Source organism: Corythoichthys intestinalis, chromosome 14 (genome assembly GCF_030265065.1).
Source record: "Corythoichthys intestinalis isolate RoL2023-P3 chromosome 14, ASM3026506v1, whole genome shotgun sequence".
Taxonomy (NCBI): domain Eukaryota; kingdom Metazoa; phylum Chordata; class Actinopteri; order Syngnathiformes; family Syngnathidae; genus Corythoichthys; species Corythoichthys intestinalis.
In genome coordinates this window covers 5,226,817-5,249,207 of record NC_080408.1, presented here as the reverse complement: position 1 = coordinate 5,249,207, position 22,391 = coordinate 5,226,817, and the positions used below count along the sequence as shown (strand labels likewise).

The window sequence follows — 22,391 nt, the reverse complement described above, 5'->3', positions numbered from 1 at the left end:
GTATAGGATAAGCAGTATCTAAAAAGTGTTTCAAAACAGCCATGTAGCCAAATGGATTTTGCCGTGTGGCATTTTTTTTTGCATGTGGCAGAATGGATTTTGCCATGTGGCATGGACTTTGCCATGTGGCATTTTTTTTCACCATGTGGCAAAATGGATTTTGGCATGTGGCATTTTTTTTTTTTTTTTTTATTGCCATGTAGCAAAATGGATTTTGCCGTGTGGCATTTTTTTTGCATGTGGCAGAATGGATTTTGCCATGTGGCAGAATGGATTTTGCTCTGTGGCTTTTTTTTTGCTATGCGGCAAAATGGGTTTTGCTGTGTGGCATTTTTTTACCATGTGGCAAAATGGATTTTGCCGTTTGGCAAAATTGATTTTGTCATGTATTTTTTTCCTATGTGGCAAAATAGATTTTGCCGTGTGGCAATTTTTTTTTCTGGCCATGTGGAAAATTTGATTTTGCCGTGTGGCAATTTTTTTTTTTTTTTGCCATGTGGAAAAATTGATTTTGTCATGTGGCATTTTTTTTGCCATGTGGCAAAATGGATTTTGGCATGTGGCATTTATTTTTGCATGTGGCATTTTTTGCCATGTGGCAGAATGGATTTTGCCATGTGGCAAAGATTTTGGCATGTGGCATTTTTTTTCCCATGTGGCAATTTTTTTTCCCATGTGGCAAAATGGATTTTGCCGTGTGGCATTTTTTTTTTTTTTTTGCATGTGGCAAAATGGATTTTGGCATGTGGCATTTATTTTTATTTTTTTGCCATGTGGAAAAATTGATTTTGTCATGTGGCATTTTTTTTTTTTTGCCATGTGGCAAAATGGATTTTGCCCTGTGGCAAAAATTAATGCCACAGGGCAAAATCCATTTTGTGGCAAAAATCCACCTGACAAAAAAAAATGACACATGGCAAAAAAATGCCATGCCACATTGCAAAATCAATTTTGCTACATGACAAAAAAATTGCCACATGGCAAATACCACTTTTGGTTCTCGGCCCTGCTGCTAACTGGCGCGAGAATCCTATTGAAATGCAAAGGATTTTTTTCCATGGCAAATGAAAATGGCCAATTTGGAGGCCTGAACATGCTCGAAAACTCACCAAAATTTGCACAATTTACAATTTGCGTAAGTTCCGATAATGTAAAAAAATGTAACGAAATGGCTCAGTGGCGAACCCCAGAATTTTTGAAAAAATTCCTCTTTCGTTAGGTTTTTTTCAACATAGAGTGATGAAATTTGGGGAGCCGATACATTGAGCAAAACCGCTCCAAAAAGTCGCATGCGCCCATGCTCCAAACCCAACAGGAAATTGAGTATTTTGGATCAAATGTGAATTTTGTTGTTGTTGATTTAATAGGTGCACATTTGAGACCTTGGGGCCTAGGGAGTTTGTTGGATATTCCTCAAAATTGATGAGACTGTTCATAAGACATATGAGATAATGAGTTGTCAGAATGGTGCATTTTCATTTACGGGCCTGACCTGGGCGGGCTGCCAAAGACTGCCTTTTTTTTTTTTTTTTTTTTTTTTTGGGCTGCCAAAGACTGCCTTTTTTTTTTTTTTTTTTTGGGTAACAGGCCTAATTCAGTAAATGACTAATAACTCCCTGATACATGGTGCAGTCTCTTTCATATCTGGCATGTATGAGAGCTATTCCAGCCTGAACATCACTGCATTGAAATATTACACTTTGGGCCTGGCGCCCGCTAGTGGGTTCAGAAGACACCCTTTTTGTACGAGACAGGCCCCAAGGAAAAAAAAAAAACAATTGACCTCAAACCTGCATCAGGGAAACCTTAAGACATGTGTTCAGGTGCCTGATAAAACATACTGAGGTTTCGTTGAAGCGGATGGTCCAAACAGGAAAGTGAAAATGACCAACGCCATTTTGTCTCGCGACAAATTTTGAACAGTCATAATTTAGCAGACATACGTCATATCTGCACCAAACTTCCCTTGCTTGGTGAGAGTCATACCTTGAAGGTTCCTGTAGGGGTTATTTACATCAACTTAACAGCGCCAACTAGTGGCAACAAAGTCAGTCGTTTTACTTGTACATGTCCTGTTCTTTTCAGGTTGGTCATTGTAGATTCAAGACCTTTTGTAATACTACATTTAAAATGAAGTAGATTTTTTCAGGGACTTAGGCAGTTAATAGAGCCACTGAATTTGGCACACTTGGTCAAATTGGCCCAATTCGAAAATTAATTTTGGTTTTGAATAGTGCTGCAACGATTAATCGATTAATTTGAGTATCTGATTCGAAAAATATATTCAAATTAAATTTTGCTGCTTCGAGTATTTGTTTAATTATGGTGGTGTTGTAATGGTTTGTTTTTGAAAGTGTTTGCATTTAGTTTTATTGATTTGGGTGGATACACTGCCCTGTAGTCTGCCCCATTTTACATGGCCAAATCCAGCTGCTCCCTGTTAAGACCAACATAAGCTAGGTTTTTGTCTGAGCCAATGTTATTTTGAATGCATTTAATGTTTTTAATGCATTTGTAATTTAGTTTAAAGGTATAGCCAATTTTTGTGGGAATATGTGTCTGAACCATTTAAGATTATTGTAAAAAAAAAAAAAAAAAAAGTGGAGAAAAAAATATATATTAGTATTTTATAGCATTTAAGCTAGTGGACTTTTGCTATGTACTTTAGCCAATTGTTCTTTTGTTGTACATAGATCTTTTTTTTTTTAAATACCGTTTATACGTATTTGAATTTTTTTTGTTTATCCGATTACTCGATTATTCCAACTAATTAGTTCATCGATTAATCGACTACTAAAATAATCGATAGCTGCAGCCCTAGTTATGAATAATGGCGTGGCTGCACAGCTCAGTAGCGGCCGCTTTTTTGTAGTACTGTCTCCAATTGAGTTTTTTCTCCTAGTTGTGTGAATGTATTTCTTATCTCAAAAAGAGGTGTTTCGAGCATGTTAGGTTCTCATGAGATGATTAGAGGGAGACGATCTGTCACCACCCTTACCTGACTGCCGTCCGAGTTGCAAGGGCCCGTTCAGTCCTGCTTGCAGGCCTATTGTTATTTCTTACATGCGGCTTCAGGTAAATTCCAATAACTAGGCAACATTAGGAAAAGACGTAACAAAATGGCTCAGTGGCGCCCCCTTTCAATTTTTCAAAAAGGCCTCTGACAAGTTTCCTGAGCGAAACATGGGCGGCGCCATCTACATTTTCCGCTACGGACTTCCGGTTTAGGCAAAACAACATGAAGTGCGGTTGAAGCAAGCGGTGTGTTAAACTGCAAAATCAAACCAGAGGAACCTACGGACTCCAGGACTTTCTGTGTTGTACGTTTGTTCTTATTACATGGTTGATCGTTCGCGGACAAAATTCTAACAAGCTGTGCAGCCTGTGTTAACATAAGGAGTAGTGACCAAAACGAGGAAATTAAAAATATTCCAGTTGCTGAATGCAGAAGGGCTGACTCATATTTTGTTGTTACAAAGAAATACTACAAGGTATTGTTAATCTATTTAGATTATTATGAGCTCATCAAAAATGTACATAAAAACACAAAGTATGTTATTCTTTTTTATTACTGATATTGACCGCAATAAAACTTTTGGACAGCATGATTTCATTTCTTGTTTTATTTAAAACGGTTGGTGCATGTGAAAATGAAGAGGATGCTGGGGTGCATATAGTTGAGGTCTTTATTAGCTAATTGGATGCCAGGAATGCTAGGCAATAGTCAATGGCAGAGCAGCTAGAAGTACAACCCCTAGCAAAAAGTATGGAATCACCAGTCTCGGACAAGCACTCAGACATTTTATCATGTAGAACAAACTTGGATAAAAAGCTTGAAAAAATAATGAATTAGTTCCAAAGTGCAACTCTTTAGCATTCAGAAACACTAAAAGAAATGAATAAAAAACATTGTGGTGGTCAGTAAATGTTACTGAGTAGCATTGTGCTTTCACAATATATGTTAAATAAACGCTAACTGCGCGGTGTCTTTGCTCTTAACCAAGAATCGAGACTGATTTACATCCATATCTTTGAAAAATTCGGGGATTTAAGCATTTATTCACAAAATTTTTTGCCAGAAAAGCTTGTGTTTACGCCAGGCGGCTGCTAGACTCATTCGCTAACAGTATATAGTGTATAATAATTATAAAGGGCTATTCTGCTCTTAATAAGTTGTGATTGTATATAGAATTTATTAATAATCTATTTACATATCATTTATAATTGATTCTGCATGTTTTCCTCGAGTATTAAGTCTGATGTTAAATTGATTTATTAGCTGTTGAAAACTTTAAAAGTAAATAAATTTTAAAAAGTTGCTATTTTGCTCAAAAACCTATATATGTTAAATATTGCTATTGAGCCTGAAAATTTAGTTGATTATACCAGTATTTGGTGAGTTTAGTGCATCTAGACTAAAATCTGAGACTTTCATAGCCATTTTAAGTGGTGTTATACTAGAGCTGTGTGGTTTACCGAAAATTTACTGTTACCGAGATGGTTCATGATAACCGATGTAATTATGGCCATGTTAAATTTGTTTTTGTAATGAAATGAAAAAAAATGCCTTTTCAGTCCGCTTTGACTATGTGTTGTTCGGCTATGCTCATTCCCTTTGAAGAAATTACAGCCAGTGTGCTTACTTGTGAAGTCACGTGGCTATCAGAAAATCAAACAAACAGAATCATGTTGCTATCAACCCGTATGCTAATGCTAACGCTACAAGTGAACGTGATGGAGTTGGATGATAGTGAAACGGCTACTGGTATTTCCAGTATAGCATTAAGCCTGAGTTGTACTCCTGCGTTGTGGTGACGGCGAAGTGATTACGGCGTCAATGAGCTTTCGATAGTTCTGCGGTGAGGGAACTCGTTGCTCTGTAATTAGCCGCCAAGCCACTAGAGGGGTGTGGTGTTATGTTTGTACGGTTTTGGGGCATGCTTGTTGACTTCCGCTAGTCTAGTTTAACGGAGAAAAAATAAACAATCTAAGATGGAACGGTAGAATGTAAATCTTCTGCTCATCAACTTTGAATAAATGTTGATAATACAAATGTTGAGGGGCAGGTGACGCAGAAGACTGTTTCGAGGCGGTCTGGCCGACTTTTGATGCCGCACAGAGAGTTCTAGACTCGGGTAGAGACAGCTAGCTGTGGCGGCTAGCTTCAAACTGGCGTCAAGCACTGCTTCCAAGGTCTGCAAAGCCCTCCAGCTCGGTTTGCCGTGTCCTACAACCAGCCATAGCAGATTTCTGGCGTCTATGGAACTTCCCAAACTACGGTGGGAACCTTGATTTTAACGTTATCATAAAATAGGGTGACCATATTATGATTTCCATAAAAGAGGACACTCGGCCCGGCCTCGAGATACTTGAATTTTACCCGAAGTCCACTCAAAGATGCCTATATAACTTTAATATATTTAAAGTGTGCCTCCTCCGTCCGGATAGAAAAATTCGGTTTTATTTAAAAAAAAAAAAAAAAAAAAAAAAAAAAAAACATAGGCCGATTGCAATATAGTATATATTATACACTATATGGAAATATTTTTTTACTCAACAGGCTTTATTCTTCCCCCAAAAAATAATCGAACCTTAAATAAAAAACAAAACAAAAAAAGGAATAATGATTAAAATATATATATAATGCAGACCCATGAAAATGTAGTCCAGTCAATACGCATACACAGTAGGCTATGTGCCAACTCAACATTTTTATAAATTACTATCACGACAATTGTCATTGACAAATTGTTATTCCCACTCAATTTTTATTCCCATTGAGTGTTTTAGATTGTACGCAAACAATAACCGAAATAAACTGACAAGCTATTCAACCAGTATGTTTCCAAACGCAGCACTTCAAAACTACATCGCCCATAATGCCTAGCGCGGCTGAGCAAACTGATAGCTACCCTGTTAGCGAGTCCCGGGCGAGGCAAAATCAAACTTTGCTATAAAAATTTACAATCGTCGGCAGCACAACGATGCAACACCAAACGGGATTTTACAGATTACGCCAGCACAAATCTCCGACAGAAGTCAACAGTTGCCGTTATATACGTATTTATCGTAAAAAACTCTTAACTGGGCAGGCGCTCCTACTTAAAATATAATACTGTCAACCGACATTAGATGGTGGTAATTCCCCATGAAACAGGGTAAACTGCCAACAAAAAACAACAAGATCTACTCCTTCTCCCGCCCCTACTAGTCAGAGCGACGTCAACGCAGGCAGGCGCTGCCCCCTAGCGGCCGGAGGGATTCTCTTCAAATTGGTCCCGTGAAAAATCATAAAAACCGGACATTTTCATTAATTTATTAAACCCGGCCGGACCCTCCGGAGAGCACGTAATAAGAGGACATGTCCGGGCAAAAGACGTTTGGTCACCCTATCATAAAAAGCACCGAGGCACTCTCAATCAGTGACGATGTATCGTGTGTGAACTCTGTTATTGAAAATTAAAGATCAAAACAACTCTTTTGACACCAAACCTGTGCTTTATTCTTCATATACTTGAAGTGTGACGCGTAAATAAGTCAGACTCAGAGCCAACATACTGTATGTACACAATAAATGAAGTGCACCAACCAAAAAGACGACATAAAGTGATAAAAAGTTGGCAGTTTTTGGCCGACTGGGTCACCCCTTCGTGTGGCCACTCGATTCCGAACACACACATCTCGGTGGTTCTTCCATTTTTTTTTTTTTCAATCGCCGACCTTGCCATTTGGCAATCATAATAATTAAAGAGATCCATTTTGCCACATACCAAAAAAATTGCCACATGCCAAAATACATGTTGCCACATGACATAAAAATGCCACATGGCAAAATCCATTTTGCCACATACAAAAAATAAAAAATGCCACATGCCCCAAAAAATGCCACATGCCAAAATCCATTTTGCCACATGGCATAAAAATGCCACATGGCAAAATCCATTTTGCCACATACAAAAAAAAATAAATAAAAAATGCCACATGCCCCAAAAAATGTCACATGCCAAAATCCATTTTGCCACATGACATAAAAATGCCACATGGCTAAATCCATTTTGCCACATACCAACAAAAATGCCACATGGCAAAATCCATTTTGACATATACCATAAAAATGTCACATGGCAAAATCCATTTTGCTACATACCAACAAAAATGCCACATGCCAAAATGATTTTGCCACATGCCAAAACTATTTTGCCACATGCCAAAAAAAATACCACATGCCCAAAAAAATGCCACATGCCAAAATCCATTTTGCCACATGGCATAAAAATGCCACATGGCAAAATCCATTTTGCCACGTACCAACAAAAATGCCACATGCCAAAATCCATTTTGCCATATGCCATAAAAAATGTTACATGGCAAAATGGATTTTGGCAAAATCCATTTTGCCACATACCAACAAAAATGCCACATGCCAAAATCAATTTTGCCACATGCCAAAAAAAAAAGCCACATACCAGAACCCGTTTTGCCACATACCAAAATCCATTTTGCCACATACCAAAAAAAGAAAAAAATACCACATGCCCAAAAAATGCCACATGCAAAATACATTTTGCCACATGGCATGATCCATTTTGCCACATACCAACAAAAATGCCACATGCCAATATACATTTTGCCATATGCCATAAAAATGCCACATGTCAAAATCCATTTTGCTACATACCAAAAAATGCCACATGCCAAAATATATTTTGTCACATGGCTTAAAAATGACACATGCCAAAATACGTTTTGCCACATGCCAAAATCCATTTTGCCAAATACCACTTTTCGTTCTCGGCACTGCTGAATAAGTCCAAAGTGCACATGAAATTTATTGCCACATATATCACATTTGTGAGAAGCATTTCTGGACCTCTTTGCAGTAAAAAAAAAAAAAAAGTTTAAAACCTTATTGTTTTCAATCTCACATTAGTTATATTTGTTTTACTACACAACACTAAAATGATAACACAAGAAATCCTTTGTTACGTTTACTTTGATGGTTACTTTCAGTGGTTTTAGGGGGTTTGAAAAAAAAAAATAATAATAATAAAAATAAAAAATTCTAACCTTTGAGTCAGGGAGTTCCGGCAAGAAATTCCAGCCAGCTCCACCCATGCTTATGAGGAAATTTTTCATTCATAAGTGCAGATTTCTAAAAGAAAACTATACATTTTGCCACATGGAAAAATCAATTTTGCCACATACCAAAAAAAATGCATACATGCATACAATTTTTTCATTCATAAGTGCAGATTTTTTAAAAGAAAATTATGTCTGGCTCAATGAAAGAATGATTTCTCTCTTTTTTAAATGTAAAAGTTCATTCATTCATTTTCCGAGCCGCTTGTCCTCACAAAGGTTGCGGGTAAATGTAAATGTAATGTATTGAAATGTAGGCTGTAACTGCCGGTGTAGGCACAACCTGATCTCTGTCCAAACAGTCAACCCACTAGATGGCGGTAATGCCCCATGATTCAAAAGGTAAACTGCAAAAAAACAAAAGAAGAAGAAAACTTCCGCCCCAGTGCTACCTCTGAACAGCAAGCAGTGAGCACATTTTTTCCAAAATGATCAACAAATTTTCCACAAAGTTTTGAACCGATAAAACCATCGACAAAGTAAGTATATCGCTATTTCACGGGACTCAAACATCATTTGTTCAAAGTCCATGTTGTCGTATTTTTGCGTTTTGATCATTAGTTCAGTTCACAGCGGTCGCCATTAGCAACAAAGCACGTTTGTTTGTTGTCCAACCACAGACCGACAGTCCCCAGTGTTGGAAATGTGTGAAAAGCCGACAGAAGAGTACACGGAGGAGCTACTTTGTGGAAAAAAAGAGATGGAGCTACACCAACTAAACATGGAGCCACGAGTTGTTTTACAGCAACTTACAGGTTTGGACTCCGAACAAAGATACACCGCATGTGATTGAACTGAAACCAAAGCTTGTTGATTGTTGTTTGATTAAAACCATAGAACCAATGTGGAAAAATACAAATAATTGATGTTTAGATTAACCCTTGTGCCGAATATTACATTATATGTAATTTTTTTGATGGTTTTTGTTTTTACATCAAAGGGAAAGCAGGGGGAAAACCCACTACGAATGTGAAATATTTCATAGGTTCCTTAAACAGGCAGACGTTCAAAATGCAACTTTGCCATCATTTCTAAACCTTTGCATTAAGTAGCCAAAGAACTTGAATGCACGTGACTCGAAATTACAAAATATGTAACCATTGACTCCCATTATAATTCATAAATTTGGATTTATTGCACACCTGACGTATTTTATTGCGATTTCCCTGATTTTCGTATCAATCCTTTCAACGACGGTCAAATAATAACATGCGTACGGTGGCCGAGAGGTGTCAGGCGAAATGCAAAGTCCAAACACTTTGCAAATAGAAAAAAGCACGAACCCAAATTGCAAACTAGGGCCGCAGCTATCGAATATTTTAGTAATCGAGTAATCGACTGAAAATTCTATCGATTAATCGAGTAATCGGATAAAACAAATATATTTTTGGGTGAAGAGCAATTATAAATATACATGAGAAAACAAGACATTTCATCTAATCTTGAACCATTTTCAGTCAATCAATGTCTTTATTTTCGATGTATGTTGTTGAAAACAGCCAACAATTGCATCTCAGATGTAACTAAAATGAAAAAAAAAGACTAATTCACTGCTTTCACTCAAAAAACATTTAGATCTTATTTAAAAAAAAAAAAATATATATATATATATATATATATATATATATATCTTACCTAAAAATGCCGTTACGCTTGATAACACACATCACTTAAAAGTTAGGATTTTTTCCCACGTGTTTCAATTGAATTTCTCTTTGTGTCAAGCCATTTTTAAGTTCTAGTTAAGTTTTAAGTTAGTCTAAATTGTAAGTCCTGATAGGATTTTGAGTTTTTGCAGTGTTCAAAATAAATGTATGATTACAGGCTGTATTGGAGCACATTAGGGACCAGTGCTACTAGGTGTTTTATCCAGCAATGGCTACTGAGCTAAAATTGATAGTTAGCATTATTGAGTTTTTATTTTACACCCTCATCACTCCACATTGCTATGTTATGTTAAAGCCTGTATGTAAGACACGTTAGCTAGTTGGTGGCAGGTAGTGTCTGATGAGTCTCATAGAGATCACATGTATGTTGAACTAGATGCGAAATGACAGACTCGGCCGCGTCTGGGCAGCGTTAGTAAACAGCCGCCATCTTAAAGCAGTAGAGCGCTAAGCGCTAATAAAGAGCGCTAAGCGCTAATAAATAAGATTAACGTTACTGTCGCTACTAGCTCACGTAACGTTAACTCTGCGGAGGGCTAGGTTTCAATTAATTATGACCGCTGTCGATACGTGGCTAACGTGTCTTACATACAGGCTTTAACATAACATAGCATTGTGGAGTGATGAGGGTGTAAAATAAAAACTTAATCATGCTAACTATCAATTTTAGCTCAGTAGTCATTGCTGGATAAAACACCAAGTAGCACTGGTGCCTAATGTGCTCCATACAGCCTGTATCATACATTTATTTTGAACACTGCAAAAACTCAAAATCCTATCAGGACTTACAGTTTAGACTAACTTAAAACTTAACTAGAACTTAGAAATAGCTTGACACAAAGAGAAATTCAATTGAAACACGTGGGGAAAAATCCTAACTTTTAAGTGATGTGTGTTATCAAGCGTAACGGCATTTTTAGGTAAGATTTTTTTTTTTTTTAATAAGATCTAAAAGTTTTTTGAGTGAAAGCTAGAGCTGGAAATCTTTGGCCACCTAACGATTCGATTACGATTACGATTCAGAGGCTGTGATTCGATTATAAAACGATTATTGATGCACCCCCCTCCTTTTGTTTTGTACATTAGTTCCAAAATTGTTCAAAAATACTCTCAGGCGAAACCACACAACTATTTCAGTATCAAGTTAACATATAGCAGTAAACAAATATACAAAAATAACATGAAATAAAAAACTCCAGTCCCCATTCTGTATCAGCAGCTTTAAACTACATTCAATTAATTTAATGTTGTGAATCAACCGTTAAATTTGTTAAAATTGCTCCCGTTATTCCATAATTTCCCTTTTGTCTACTTTCGACATGTGAAAGTTTTAAAACTATTTTAAAGATAGATTCAAGTCAATATTTTACAGATTTAGAAGTATTTTAGATAAAAAGTTAATTAGGTTTGCTTGGAAGGTTCGCTACAACAGCCTTGCAGTGCAGTATACTGCTTTAAGATGGCGGCCGTTTATAACGCCCGCATCTAGCTTTTTGTAGATGTGCTGCTAACACTACCAAATCTATATTGCATCTAGTCCTATATAAATGATATCCACCGTAACATTATATGGATGAACTTTGTAGCAGCTTTTCGGCAGCAGTCAGGTATGTTGTTGTGTTTTTTTATCTCGTTGCATGAGTTGAGCTAGAGCCGTGAGTTGAGCATTGGCATTACCCGAGGGGCCGAGTAATGGGAAGCATGATGTTTAGCTACTCTCGCTCCGTTCCGTCCCGAAGACCGCGCGGCGCGCTGAGTGTTGTGTACTTCTGCTTTACTTCGCATATTTCAATAATCGGAATTTGGATGTTTGTGAATCGTTCTCGAATCTTCCACGGCCGAATTGCGAATCTAAGAATTGGAAATTTTGCACACCTCTAGTGAAAGCAGTGAATTAGTCTTTTTTTTTTTTTTAAATTCTAGATACATCTGAGATGCAATTGTTGGCTGTTTTCAACAATATACATCGAAAATGAAGACATTGATTGACTGAAAATGGTTCACCATTAGATGAAATGTCTTGTTTTCTCATGTATATTTATAATTGCTCTTCACCTAAAAATATATTTGTTTTATCCGATAACTCGATTAATCGATAGAATTTTCAGTCGATTACTCGATTACTAAAATAATCGATAGCTGCAGCCCTAGTTCTGTCATGACAGATCTCAGCTAAGTTTAACCAGTTTGCATTATTTTATTGCAATGTTTTTCCTTATTCAGATTTGTTTCAAGACTAAAGTTAGACTTCACTTTGATGGTTAATGCAGTTATTGCAATGTTGTTGTTTTATCACAATAGATTGGTTTGTTTACATTTCAAAAACCAGAAGCCATTCATTTACGAATGTGATTGCACTTTAGTTTACATATTTAAATGTTCAGATATTAAGATTTGAATGAGGCAAAGTAACATGCTTTTTCTCTCAAATGTATTGTTATAATCATTTGTTTCAGATGTACTGTAATTATTTTAGTGCTGCAACGATTAATCGATAAACTCGAGTAATCGATAAGGAAAAAAAATATTCGAATTAAATTTTGTTGCTTCGAGTATTCGTTTAATTAAAGTGGCGTTGTAATGGTTTATTTTGAAAGTATTTACATTTAGTTTTATTGATTAGGGTGGATACACTGCCCTCTGGTCTGCCTCAATTCACATGACTGAATTCAACTGCTCCCTGTTAAGACCAACGTAAGCTACGTTTTTGTTTTGGGCTAATGTTTTTTAATGCATTCGTAATGTAGTTTATTGGTATATTTAGCCATTTTTTTGTGGGAATATGAGTCTGAACCATTTATTAAGAGCATTTAAAAAAAAAAAAAAAGTTAGCATTTTATAGCATTTAAGCTAGCGGACTTTTGTTATGTAAGTTAGCTAATTGTTCTTTTGATGTACATAGATCCTCATTTATTTTTTATACTGTTTGAGGCTCATCCCTGGTATTTTAATTTTTAATGGTCCTTATCCGGTTGATTATTCGAACTAACATGTTCATCGATTAATCGACTACTAAAATAATCGTTAGCTGCAGCCGTAAATTATTTTCTGTATAAAAATTAATTTGGTGTTCGAAAAGTCTTTTTCCAAACTTGAGTCTTGAAAATGAGGGGGTCATCTTATAATCAGGGCCGTCTTATATTTGGGCCAATACGGTACTACCAAAGCATTTGTAATTGCAATCATTTTCTGGGAGTGATTTAGCATTATCTGACAGAATTGCAGGGGTGCCAATACTTTTGGCCAGCACTGTAATTAGAAACGACTTGGAAACGATTTCTATAATCGATTCGATATTTTTGTTCTAAACCAAATGTTTCTTTTTGCATTTCAGCTATTCTCTCAGATACCGACTGCCCTTCTTCCGACAGCGACGCTTACGAATATCGCGACGACGAGGACGACGAGGATTATTCTTGTGATGAATTCAAGGACGACGACGACGACGAGGATTATTCTTACGATGAATTTGATGACGATGACACCGACGACAAAGACGACAGTTGTCTGTGTCCTCAGTGCGGGAAAACTTTTAAAACCGTATCTCTGAAGCGTCACATGAAAACGCACGCCGCAGAGAAAGATTTCATCTGCTCGGTTTGCGGTATGCAAATGGTTTCCAAGAGCAATTTAAAACGCCACACACTCACACACACAGGCGAAAAACCCGTTCTCTGTTCAGAGTGCGGTAAGCGCTTCGCTACTGAAGTCTGTTTAAAAAAGCACATGAGAACACACACCGGCGAGAAACCGCACGAATGTTTTGTTTGCCATAGAAGATTTGGCATTAAACAACTTCTGAAAAACCACATGAGAACGCACACCGGGGAGAAGCCATACGCTTGCCAACTTTGCGGTAAACGATTCGCGATCCAAAGCGGTTTAAATAAACACCAAAAAGTGCACAGTGGGGAGAAACCGTTTTACTGCGCAGCTTGTGGTAGAAGTTACACTAGAAAAGTGTATTTCACAAACCACTCGTGTCAAGGGACTGACGGAAAAGCAAAGTTGAACGGGAAATTTTGAGATTTTTTGAGACGATTCATAGTCGAAGCTCTGGAAAATACGGTGCCGACTCTGGTAAATTGTAAAACTGTGTAATGATCAGTGTTGTCACTAATGCTTTACTGTAATGTGAATGATTATAGTTTCTGCCTGATTATAAGACGACCCCCTCTTTTTCAAGACTCAAGTTTGGAAAAAAAGACTGAACAATAAAGTGCAATCACATTTGTAAATGAATGGCTTCTGGTTTTTGAAATATAAATAAACCAATCTACTGTGATAAAACAACAAAATTGCAATAGTTATTGCAACTGCATTAACCATCAAAGTGAAGTCTAACTGTAATTGTAGTCTTGAAACAAATCTGAATAAGGAAAAACATTGCAATAAAATCATGCAAACTGGTTAAACTTGAGAGTAGCTGAGATCTGTCATGACAGAACATTACTCAAGTTCAGCATTCGCTTTAATGATATCTGGCGCCATCTAGCATCTTGAATGGGTATAACGTCTGGACTGCGAATATAAGACGACCCCCACTTTTTCAGTCTTATTTCAATGCAAAAAACACCAAACACAGTCTTGTATTCGGGCCGATAGGGTACTTTCTTTCAGTAACGTGTAACGCTTTCATTTTTCCAAACTAGTAATCTGATTAAAGTTGGTTTGCGTTATTTAGGGCCTGAGCACCAACTGGGAGAGACAATGACGACCAAAATTGGTATTTGCCATGTGGCAAAATGGATTTCTGCATGTGGCAAAATGGATTTTGGCATGTATTTTTTTTTGCCATGTGGCAAAATGGATTTTGGCATGTGGCTTTTTTTTTTTTTTTTTTGCCATGTAGCAAAATGGATTTTGCCGTGTGGCTTTTTTTTTTGCCATGTAGCAAAATGGATTTTGCCGTGTGGCATTTTTTTTTTGCATGTGGCATTTTTTGCCATGTGGCAGAAGGGATTTTGCCATGTGGCAGGTTCTTTTGCCATGTGGCTTTTTTTTTGCCATGTGGAAAAATGGATTTTGGCATGTGGCATTTTTTTTTTTTTTTTGCCATGTGGCAAAATGGTTTTGCCGTGTAGCATTTTTTTTGCCATGTGGCAAAATTGATTTTGTCATGTGGCATTTTTTTCCTATGTGGCGAAATTGATTTTGCCATGCGGCATTTTTTTTTTGCTATGTGGCAAAATTAATTTTGCCGTGTGGCAAAATCCTTTTGGCAAAATCAATTTTGCTACATGACAAAAAAATTGACACATGACTAATACCACTTTTGGTTCTCGGCCCTGCTTCTAACTGGCGTGAGAATCCTATTGAAATGCAAAGGATTTTTTTCCCTGACAAATGAAAATGGCCAATTTGGAGGCCTGAACATGCTCGAAAACTCACCAAAATTTGCACAATTTACAATTTGCGTAAATTCGGATAATTTTGCAACTTTGGGGAAAAAATGTAACGAAATGGCTCAGTGGCGCACCCGAGAATTTTTCAAAAATTCCACTTTTGTTAGGTTTTTTCAACATGGAGCGATGAAATTTGGGGAGCCGATACATTGAGCAAAACCGCTCCAAAAAGTCTCATGCACCCATGCTCCAAACCCAACAGGAATCAAATGTGAATTTTTTTGTTGTTGATTTAATGGGTGCACATTTGAGACCTTGGGGCCTAGGGAGTTTGTTGGATACTCCTCAAAATTGATGAGACTGTTCATAAGACATACGAGATCATGAGTTGTCAAAATGGTGCATTTTCATTTACGGGCCTGACCTGGGCGGGCTGCCAAAGACTGCCATTTTTTTGGGGGTAACAGGCCTAATTCAGTAAATGACTAATAACTCCCTGATACAAGTTGCAATCGCTTTCATATCCGGCATGTATGAGAGGTATCCCAGCCTGAACACGACTGCATTAAAATATTACACATTAGGCCTGGCGCCCGCTAGTGGGTTCGGGAGACACCCTTTTTGTACGAGACAGGCTCCAAGGAAAAAAAAAAAAACAACTGACCTCAAACCTGCATCAGGGGAACCTTAAGACATGTGTTCAGGTGCCTGATAAAACATACTGAGGTTTCGTTGAAGCGGATGGTCCAAACAGGAAAGTGAAAATGACCAACGCCATTTTGTCTCGCGACAAATTTGTAACAGTCATAACTTGGCAGACATACATCATATCTGCATCAAACTTCCCTTGCTTGGTGAGAGTCGTACCCTGAAGGTTCCTGTAGGGGTTATTTTCATCAACTCAACAGCGCCAACTAGTGGCAACAAAGTCAGTCGTTTTACTTGTACATTTCCAGTTCTTTTCAGGTTGGTCATTGTAGATTCAAGACCTTTTGTAATACTACATTTTAAGCGGCCCTTTGTTCGCCATTAAAAGGAAGTAGATTTTTTTCAGGGACTTGGGCAGTTTATAGAGCCACTGAATTTGGCACACTTGGTCGAATTGGCCCAATTCGAAGATTAATTTTGGTTTTGAATAGTGCTGCAACGATTAATCGATTAACTCGAGTATTCGATTCGAAAAAAATATTCAAATTAAATTTTGCTGCTTCGAGTATTCGTTTAATTAAAGTGGTGTTGTAATGGTTTGTTTTTGAACGTGTTTGCATTTAGTTTTTTTGATTTGGGTGGATACACTGCCCTGTAGTCTGCCCCATTTTACATGGCCAAATCCAGCTGCTCCCTGTTAAGACCAACATAAGCTAGGTTTTTGTTGGAGCTAATTTTTTTTGAATGCTTATAATGGATTTGTAATGAACTTTAAATGTATATTTAGCCAATTTTGTGGGAATATGTGTCTGAACCATTTAAGATTATTGTAAAAAAAAAATTTTTTTTTAATTAAAAAATATTAGTATTTTATAGCATTTAAGCTAGCGGACTTTTGCTATTTAATTTAGCCAATTGTTCTTTTGTTGTACATAGATCCTTTTTTTTTTTTTATTCCGTTCATACGTATTTTAATTTTTTTTTTTTTTTAATGTTTATCCGATTACTCGATTATTCAAACTAATTCATCGATTAATCGACTACTAAAATAATCGATAGCTGCACCCCTAGTTTTGAATAAGGGCGTGGCTGCACAGCTCAGTAGCGCCCACTTTTTTGTAGTACTGTCTCCAATTGGTTTTTTTCTCCTAGTTGTGTGAATGTATTTCTTATCTCAAAAAAGAGGTGAGTTTCGAGCATGTTAGGTTCTCATGAGATGACTAGAGGTAGACTGTCTGTCACCACCCTTACCTGAGTGCTGTCCGAGTTGCACCAAACTGCAAGGGCCCGTTCAGTCCTGCTTGCAGGCCTATTGTTATTTCTTACATGCGGCTTTGGGTAAATTCCAATAATTAGGCAACATTCGGAAAAGACGTAACAAAATGGCTCAGTGGCGTCCCCTTTCAATTTTTCAAAAAGGCCTTTGACAAGTTTCCTGAGCAAAACATGGGTGGCGCCATCTGTGATATTTTCCGCTACGGACTTCCGGTTTAGACAAAACAACATGAAGTGCGGTTGAAGCAAGCAGTGTGTTAAACTGCGAAATCGAACCAAAGGAACCTACGGAATCTCCAGCACAATGTAGATGAAGCTCCAGGACTTTCTGTGTTGTACGTTTGTTCTTATCACTTGGTTGATCGTTCGTGGACGAAATTCTAACAAGCTGTGGAGCCTGTGTTAACATAAGCAGTAGTGACCAAAACGAGGCAAAATTAAGAATATTCCAGTTGCTGAATGCAGAAGGGCTGACCCATATTTTGTTGTTACGAAGAAATACTACAAGGTATTGTTCATCAATTTAGATTATTATGAGCTCAAGAAACATGTACATAAAAACACAAAGTATGTTATTCTTTTTTATTGCTGATATTGACTGCAATAAAACCTTTGGACAGCATGATTTCATTTCTTGTTTTATTTAAAACGGTTGGTGCATGTGCAAATGAAGAGGATTCTGGGGTGCATACAGTTGAGGTCCTTCTTAGTCAATTGGATGGAGGAATGCTAGGCAATAGTCAATGGCAGAGCAGCTAGAAGTACAACCCCTAGCAAAAAGTATGGAATCACTGGTCTTGAACGAGCACTCATTTTATCATGTAGAAAAAACTCGGATAAAAAGCTTGAAAAAATAATGAATTAGTTCAAAAGTGCAACTCTTTAGCATTCAGAAACGCTAAAAGAAATGGATAAATAACATTCTGATCAGTAAATGTTACTTATTGTACTTTGACAATATACGTTAAATAAACGCTAACTGCACGGTTTCTTAGATCTTAACTAAGAATCGAGACTGTTTTACATCCATATCTTTGAAAAAATTGGGGATTTAAGCATTTATTCATAAGAATTTTCACCAGAAAAGCTGTGTTTACGCCAGGCGGCTGCTAGCCTCATTCGCTAACTATATAGTGTATAATGATCATAAAGGGCTATTCTGCTCTTAATTTGGATTGTATATAAAATTTATTAATAATCTATTTACGTATTATTTATAATTGATCCTCCATGTTTTCCTCAAGTATTAAGTCTGATGTTAAATTGATTTATTAGCTGTTGAAAACTTTAAAAGTAAATTTAAAAAAAGTTGCTATTTTGGTCAAAAACTTATATGTTAAATATTGCTATTGATCCTGAAAATATAGTTGATTATTAAAGATGTCCCGATCACGTCATTTTCAAAGTATCGGAATCGGCAAAAAAATGTCGGACATGCCTTTTTTTAATATATATTTTTTAAGTAAATCGTTTTCTAATTGTATTTAAGGTTACAGACAAAATGTCTTACATTCTTCCAGCGTCTTTAGTTTTGGCATAAAGTAGGGCTATCAAATTTATCGCGTTAACGGCGGTAATTAATTTTTTTAAATTAATCACGTTAAAATATTTAATGCAATTAACGCATGCGCTGCTTGACCCACTCACGCATTGTCGCGTTCCATCTATAATCTTTACCTATATATATATATATATATATATATATGTAGAGCTAACAGGCAGTGTAAAATGAGCAGAGAGAATTTTGACAGTCTTTGGAACCTCTTTTTAATCGGCCAAAGCCTTAAAATCCCCCTCTCAACAATGAGATATCGTGGGAAACAATGTGGGGAAGAAAGGTAGTGGTTGATCGTTTACTTAACACCCTATGTTACTTCCCAATGCAGAGAAGATATATTAATTGGTGCCACTACGCACAGTCATGGTTGCACTTCCCATCATGCATTTGGGCAGAACAGTTAGATGGCTACAGTATCATTTACTGAAAGCTCAACGAATACACTAGATGGCAATATTTAGTCACAATATACAAAGTCACATTTATCCTTTAAGAACTACAAGTCTTAGTTTTATTCATTTTTTTCTTAATGCATTGCCAAAATGTAAATGATCGGGAAACATTATCGGGAATGATTGGAATCGAATTGAAACTCGGACGAATATATACATTCAACATACAGTACATAAGTACTGTATTTGTTTATTATGACAATAAATCCTCAAGATGGCATTTACATTATTAACATTCTTTCTGTGAGAGGGATCCACGGATAGAAAGACTTGTAATTCTTCAAGGACAAATGTGACTTTGTATATTGTGACTAAATACTGCCATCTAGTGTATTTGTTGAGCTTTCAGTAAATGATACTGTAGCCATTTAACTTCTGCCCCAATGCATGATGTGAAGTGCAACCATGACTGTGCATCGTGGTACCAATTGGTATATCTTCTGCGTTGGAAAATAACAGTGTGTGATAAGTAAAAGATCAACTGCTACCTTTCTTCCCCACATTGCTTTCTTTTTTTTTAACTCCCAAAATCACAAGTCACAAGTGGACATTTGCACTGTGCTGTCATTTTAATCTGTTTGAGCAGGGCATGTGCGTAAAGTGCGTCAAATATTTTAATGTGATTAATTTAAAAAATTAATTACCGCCCTTTAACACGATAATTTTGACGGCCCTATTTAATATATTTAAAGTGTGCCTCCTCCGTCCGGATAGAAAAATTCAGTTTTATTTAAAAAAGCCTATTGCCATACAGTATATATTATAGACTATATGGAAATAGTTTTTTTACTCAACAGGCTTTATTCTTCCTTAAAAAAAAAAGAGCAAACCTAAAAAATTTTTTTTAAAAAACGAATAATGATTAAAATATATATAAATATATATATAAAAAATATATAATGCAGACTCATGGAAATGTAGTCCAGTCTAGGCTATGTGCCAACTCAACATTTTTATAAATTACTATCACGACAATTGTCGTTGACAAATTGTTATTCCCACTCAATTTTTATTCCCATTCAGTGTTCTAGATTGTACGGAAACAATAACCGAAATAAACTGACAAGCTATTCAACCAGCATGTTTCCAAGCGCAGCACTTCAAAGCTACATCACCCATAATGCCTAGCGCGGCTGAGCAAACTGATAGCTACCCTGTTAGCGAGTACCGGGCGAGGCAAAATCAAACTTTCCTAAAAAAGTTTACAATCATCGGCACCGCAACGATGCAACACCAAACGGGATTTTACAGATTACGCCAGTACAAATCTCCAACAGAAGTCAACAGTTGCCATTATATACGTATTTATCGTAAAAAACTCTTAACTGGGCAGGCGCTCCTACTTAAAATATAATACTGTCAACCGACATTAGATGGTGGTAATTCCCCATGAAACAGGGTAAACTGCCAACAAAAAACAAGATCTACTCCTTCTCCCGCCCCTACTAGTCAGAGCCACGTCAACGCAGGCAGGCGCTGCCCCCTAGCGGCTGGAGGGATTCTCTTCAAATTGGTCCCGTGAAAAATCATAAAAATCGGACATTTTCATGAATTTATGAAACCCGGCCGGACCCTCCGGAGAGCACGTAATAAGAGGACATGTCCGGGCAAAAGAGGACGTTTGGTCACCCTATCATCAAAAGCACCGAGGTACTCTCAATCAGTGATTATGTATCGTGTGTGAACTGTCTGTTATTGAAAATTAAAGCTCAAAACAACTCTTTTGACGCCAAACCTGTGCTTTATTCTTCATATACTCGAAGTGTGACGCGTAAATAAGTCAGACTCACAGCAAACATACTGTATATATACGATAAATGAAGTGCACCAACCAAAAAGACGACATAAAGTGATAAAAAGTTGGCAGTTTTTGGCCGACTGGGTCACCCCTTCTTGTGGCCACTCGATTCCGAACACACACGTTTCGGTGGTTCTTCCATTTTTTTTTTTTTCAATCTCCGACCTTGCCATTTGGCAATCATAATAATTAAAGAGATCCATTTTGCCACATACTAAAAAAATGCCACATACCAAAGTCCATTTTGCCACATACCAAAAAAATTGCCACATGCCAAAATACATTTTACCACATGACATAAAAATGCCACATGACAAAATACATTTTGCCACATACAAAAAAAAAAAAAAAAAAATGCCACATGCCCCAAAAAATGTCACATGCCAAAATCAAAATCCATTTTGCCATATGCCATAAAAAATGTTACATGGCAAAATCTATTTTGCCACATACCAACAAAAATGCCACATGCCAAAATCAATTTTGCCACATGCCAAAAAAAATGCCACATACCAGAACCCGTTTTGCCACATACCAAAATCCATTTTGCCACATACCAAAAAAAGAAAAAAAATACCACATGCCCAAAAAAATGCCACATGCAAAATACATTTTGCCCCATGGCATGATCCATTTTGCCACATACGAACAAAAATGCCACGTGCCAAAATACATTTTGCCATATGCCATAAAAATGCCACATGGCAAAATCCATTTTGCTACATACCAAAAAATGCCACATGCCAAAATATATTTTGTCACATGGCTTAAAAATGACACATGCCAAAATACGTTTTGCCACATGGCAAAATCCATTTTGCCAAATACCACTTTTCGTTCTCGGCACTGCTGAATAAGTCCAAAGTGCACATGAAATTTATTGCCACATATATCACATTTGTGACAAGCATTTCTGGACCTCTTTGCAGTAAAAAAAAAAAAAAATGTTTAAAACCTTATTGTTTTCAATCTCACATTAGTTATATTTGTTTTACTACACAACACTAAAATGATAACACAAGAAATCCTTTATTACGTTTACTTTGATGGTTACTTTCAGTGGTTTTAGGGGGTTTGGGAAAAAAAATAAAAAATAATAAAAATAAAAAATTCTAACCTTTGAGTCAGGGAGTTCCGGCAAGAAATTCCAGCCAGCTTCACCCATGCTCATGAGGAAATTTTTCATTCATAAGTGCAGATTTCTAAAAGAAAACTATACATTTTGCCACATGGAAAAATCAATTTTGCCACATACCAAAAAAAAAATGCATACATACATACATACAAATTTTTCATTCATAAGTGCAGATTTTTTAAAAGAAAATTATGTCTGGCTCACTGAAAGAATGATTTCTTTCTTTTTTAAATGTAAAAGTTCATTCATTCATTTTCCGAGCCGCTTGTCCTCACAAGGGTTGCGGGTAAATGTAAATGTAATGAATTGAAATGTAGGCTGTAACTGCCGGTGTAGGCACAACCTGATCTCTGTCCAAACAGTCAACCCACTAG

At 36.8% G+C, this 22,391-nt stretch overlaps 1 protein-coding gene across 1 annotated transcript; it reads left to right on the top strand.

The window, feature by feature from the left end:
• The first annotated feature begins 8,502 nt into the window (after positions 1–8,502).
• LOC130929372 (gastrula zinc finger protein XlCGF62.1-like) lies at positions 8,503–14,625 on the top strand. The gene is made up of 3 exons (XM_057856473.1): positions 8,503–8,618; positions 8,760–8,894; positions 13,141–14,625. The coding sequence occupies exons 2-3, from the start codon at positions 8,783–8,785 to the stop codon at positions 13,830–13,832; spliced, it is 804 nt and encodes a 267-aa protein (XP_057712456.1). The 5' UTR covers positions 8,503–8,618; positions 8,760–8,782; the 3' UTR covers positions 13,833–14,625.
• The last annotated feature ends 7,766 nt before the right edge of the window (positions 14,626–22,391 follow it).

Excerpts from the sequence above, each read along its gene's own strand:
- LOC130929372 (XM_057856473.1), top strand. The coding sequence starts at position 8,783 with ATGTGTGAAAAGCCGACAGAAGAGTACACGGAGGAGCTACTTTGTGGA. Across the intron at positions 8,895-13,140 it reads TGTTTTACAGCAACTTACAG|CTATTCTCTCAGATACCGAC; the intron begins GTTTGGACTCCG and ends TTTGCATTTCAG.